This window comes from Apium graveolens, chromosome 6 (assembly GCF_009905375.1).
Source record: "Apium graveolens cultivar Ventura chromosome 6, ASM990537v1, whole genome shotgun sequence".
NCBI lineage: Eukaryota > Viridiplantae > Streptophyta > Magnoliopsida > Apiales > Apiaceae > Apium > Apium graveolens.
The window spans coordinates 205,941,827-205,944,854 of NC_133652.1; the positions used below are offsets into that span (position 1 = coordinate 205,941,827).

The following is a 3,028-nucleotide window of genomic DNA, read 5'->3' on the forward strand; positions in this document are numbered from 1 at the left end:
TAACCAAGAAAGTGTTACAACAGACTAAAATTCGTTACAAAAAGGGTCTATGGCAACGGCCGCAAACGCAATGCTGGTTTTTGGCAAATATGTTACCATAGATTCTATTGTAACACATATTGGGTCTACCACAACGCTTTTTTGGTCTTGCAATAGGCCATATTTGGTGTAGTGGTTTGATCATCATCTCCGACATCTTCAATGTTCTGGTTATCACCGTCATCGTCATCGCCAATGAAAAATAAACCAGCAACTTTTCTTTCATCCTCGCTCTATCTCCAGTAATCTGATTCATCAAACTCAACATCTCGAGAAATGATTAATTTCTTCATTAGGGGATTGTAAAGTCTGTACGCCTTGCTCCTTTTGTCATATCCGGTAAATATGCACTTCTCGCCTTTATCATCCAACTTCTTTCTTTTCTGATCAGGAACGTGGACATAAGCAATACACCCAAAAATTCTGAGATGTCCAACTGATGGTTTGCTCCCGCTCCATGCTTCATTTGGAGTTTTTTTTTTGACACTTTTTGTTGGACAGCGATTCAACAAATAAACTGCACATAGAACGGCTTCCGCCCAGAAAGTTCTTGGTAAGTGCTTTGCTTTTACTATACTCCTTGCCATGTCAAGAATTGTGCGGTTCTTCCTTTCTGCAACACCATTTTGTTGAGGAGTATAGGCCGTTGTCAACTGATGATTGATTCCATGTGCTCTACAAAAGCTTCTAAACAGATTTGAAGTATACTCGCCTCCTCTGTCTGATCTGCGTACCTTCAAATAATGACCACTTTGCTTTTCTGCCAGTGCTTTGAACTCCTTGAATTTATCAAGAGCCTCCGACTTTTCTTTGATGATATACACCCAACTTTTCCTGCTAAAATCATCAATAAAAGTTAGGCAATACATATTACCTCCAAGTGATGAGATATCAAATGGACCAGCAATATCTGTGTGAACAATATCCAATGGCCTCCTGGCTCTCCAAGATTTTCCAACGGGAAAACTTTGTCGATGTTGCTTCCCCTTTACACATGCTTCACACAAATTTTCAGGTTCGTTGATTTATGGCAAACCGTCCACCATTTTTGTCTTTGACAATAATTTCAGGCCAAAAAATCCAAGATGACCATCTCTCAAATGCCACAACCACGAGTCATTTTTCATGACCGACTTTAAGCACTTCTGCACATTTGTTTGCATATCAAGTGTAAACAAATGATTCTTTGACATCTCCACATTTGCAATCAATTCCCGAGCTTGATTTCTGATAATGAGGGAATTGTCCTGCATCTGTATATTATATCCTTTCTCCACAAGCTGTCCAAGACTGATAATATTATATTTCAATGCAGGAATATAATAAACATCATTTATATATTTCTTTTCACCTTTGTTTGACATGATTGTGACGGTACCTTTTCCTTTCACCGGAATCTTTGACGAGTCACCAAAAGTAACTTCTCCGCCGATGGTGTCGTCTATCTCCATGAATAATTCCTTGTGACCAGGCATGTGATTACTGGCCCCTGGGTCAAGATACCAAACATTCTTCTTGCTTTTCTCGTCTCCTTTGTAAGTGAGGAACATAGCAGTGCCAACATCTTTGTCTTCTTTTGCTGCTGCAAAATGACTTCTTTCTTCCACCTTTGGTGCTCTACACTCATAACTGAAGTGACCAAATTTATTACAATTATAACATTGAAATTGAGACTTGTCACCTCGTTGTTGAAATTCGCCTCTTCCACGACCTCTGAAATTTTGACTACGACCAGATGGTTGATAACCTTCAGAATTCTGACCTTTATTGAAAGACTGTCTTCCACGACCTCGTCCACCGCGGTAGCCACCTCTAAAGCCACCTCTGCCACGTATAAAACCACTACTCCCAGAACTATCACCAAAGAACACCTTACTTTGTAACGCCTTTTCCAAGTGGCTTGCATCATCATACTGATTCATTCGCTGCTCATGCGCTTGAAGTGAACCAACCAGCTCGTCAATCGAAATTGTTGACAAATCTTTTGACTCCTCAATAGAAGTAACCACATAATCAAATTTTCTGGTCAGTGAACGGAAGAGTTTTTCCATGACCCGAACATCGTCGAGACTTTCTCCATTTCTTTTCATCTCATTTGTCACGGCTTTCAAACGCATAACAAATTCACCAATATTTTCTGAATTCTTCATTTTTAAATTTTCGAACTCCCCGCGTAGCACCTAGAGCCGCACCTTTTTTACTTTTTCAATTCCTTGGAATGATTTTTGCAAAATCTCCCATGCTTGTTTTGTCATTTTTGCGTCAAATTTTTTTTCAAAGGTTGATTCATCAACACCTTGAATAATTGTGTACAACGCCTTTTTATCTTTTTTCCGGATCTCCTTTAATGCCGTCTTCTTGGCATTTGGAAGCCCTGCTTCAGCGGTTGCATCAGCGGGCCCGTTGAACCCATTTTCGACAATTTCCCAATTATCGTAAGAACCGAGTAACACCTTCATTTGGATACTCCAATTCCCGTAATTTGTGGACATCAATTTTGGAATATTGGGTTGCACCATATTTGCCATTTTTCACGAACGTAACCTTGGCTCGGATACCACTTGTTGGAAACGTAATGGGCTTTAAACACTTTGTTCAGAACAAAATAAAAAACACAAAACATACTTTCTTCTTTATATATAGATAAAAGCTACCGCTTTAATTTATACACATGCAAGGCTAACGCCTTTTTTTATTTCTCACAGACACAACACCCAGAGCTTCTGCTCTATTATATTTCTCTCAACTGTTTCTTTTTTATCACTTCGGTGTGTACATTCAAAATGAACTAGCTGATCCTATTTATAGACTGACTAAATACACATGAGGTCATTGCTACTATATGCAATATTTATTACACGCCATACTTGATCATCCTGGAGACCAGGCTCATTTTCAGGAGCTGGTTGAATTTTCCTTCCTTCACATATTTCACCAGCTAATTTTTGGAGGCTTCCAGCATGCTATATTTGACTACTTCAAACACAGC

General features: G+C 39.2%; 1 protein-coding gene across 1 annotated transcript; it reads right to left on the minus strand.

Moving 5' to 3' along the window:
* Window positions 1–272: 272 nt before the first annotated feature.
* LOC141665692 (uncharacterized) lies at window positions 273–2,189 on the minus strand. Its single transcript, XM_074471677.1, has 3 exons — window positions 1,721–2,189; window positions 1,076–1,621; window positions 273–652 (listed from the first exon to the last, which is right to left on the minus strand). The coding sequence occupies exons 1-3, from the start codon at window positions 2,187–2,189 to the stop codon at window positions 273–275; spliced, it is 1,395 nt and encodes a 464-aa protein (XP_074327778.1).
* Between the last annotated feature and the right edge of the window lie 839 nt (window positions 2,190–3,028).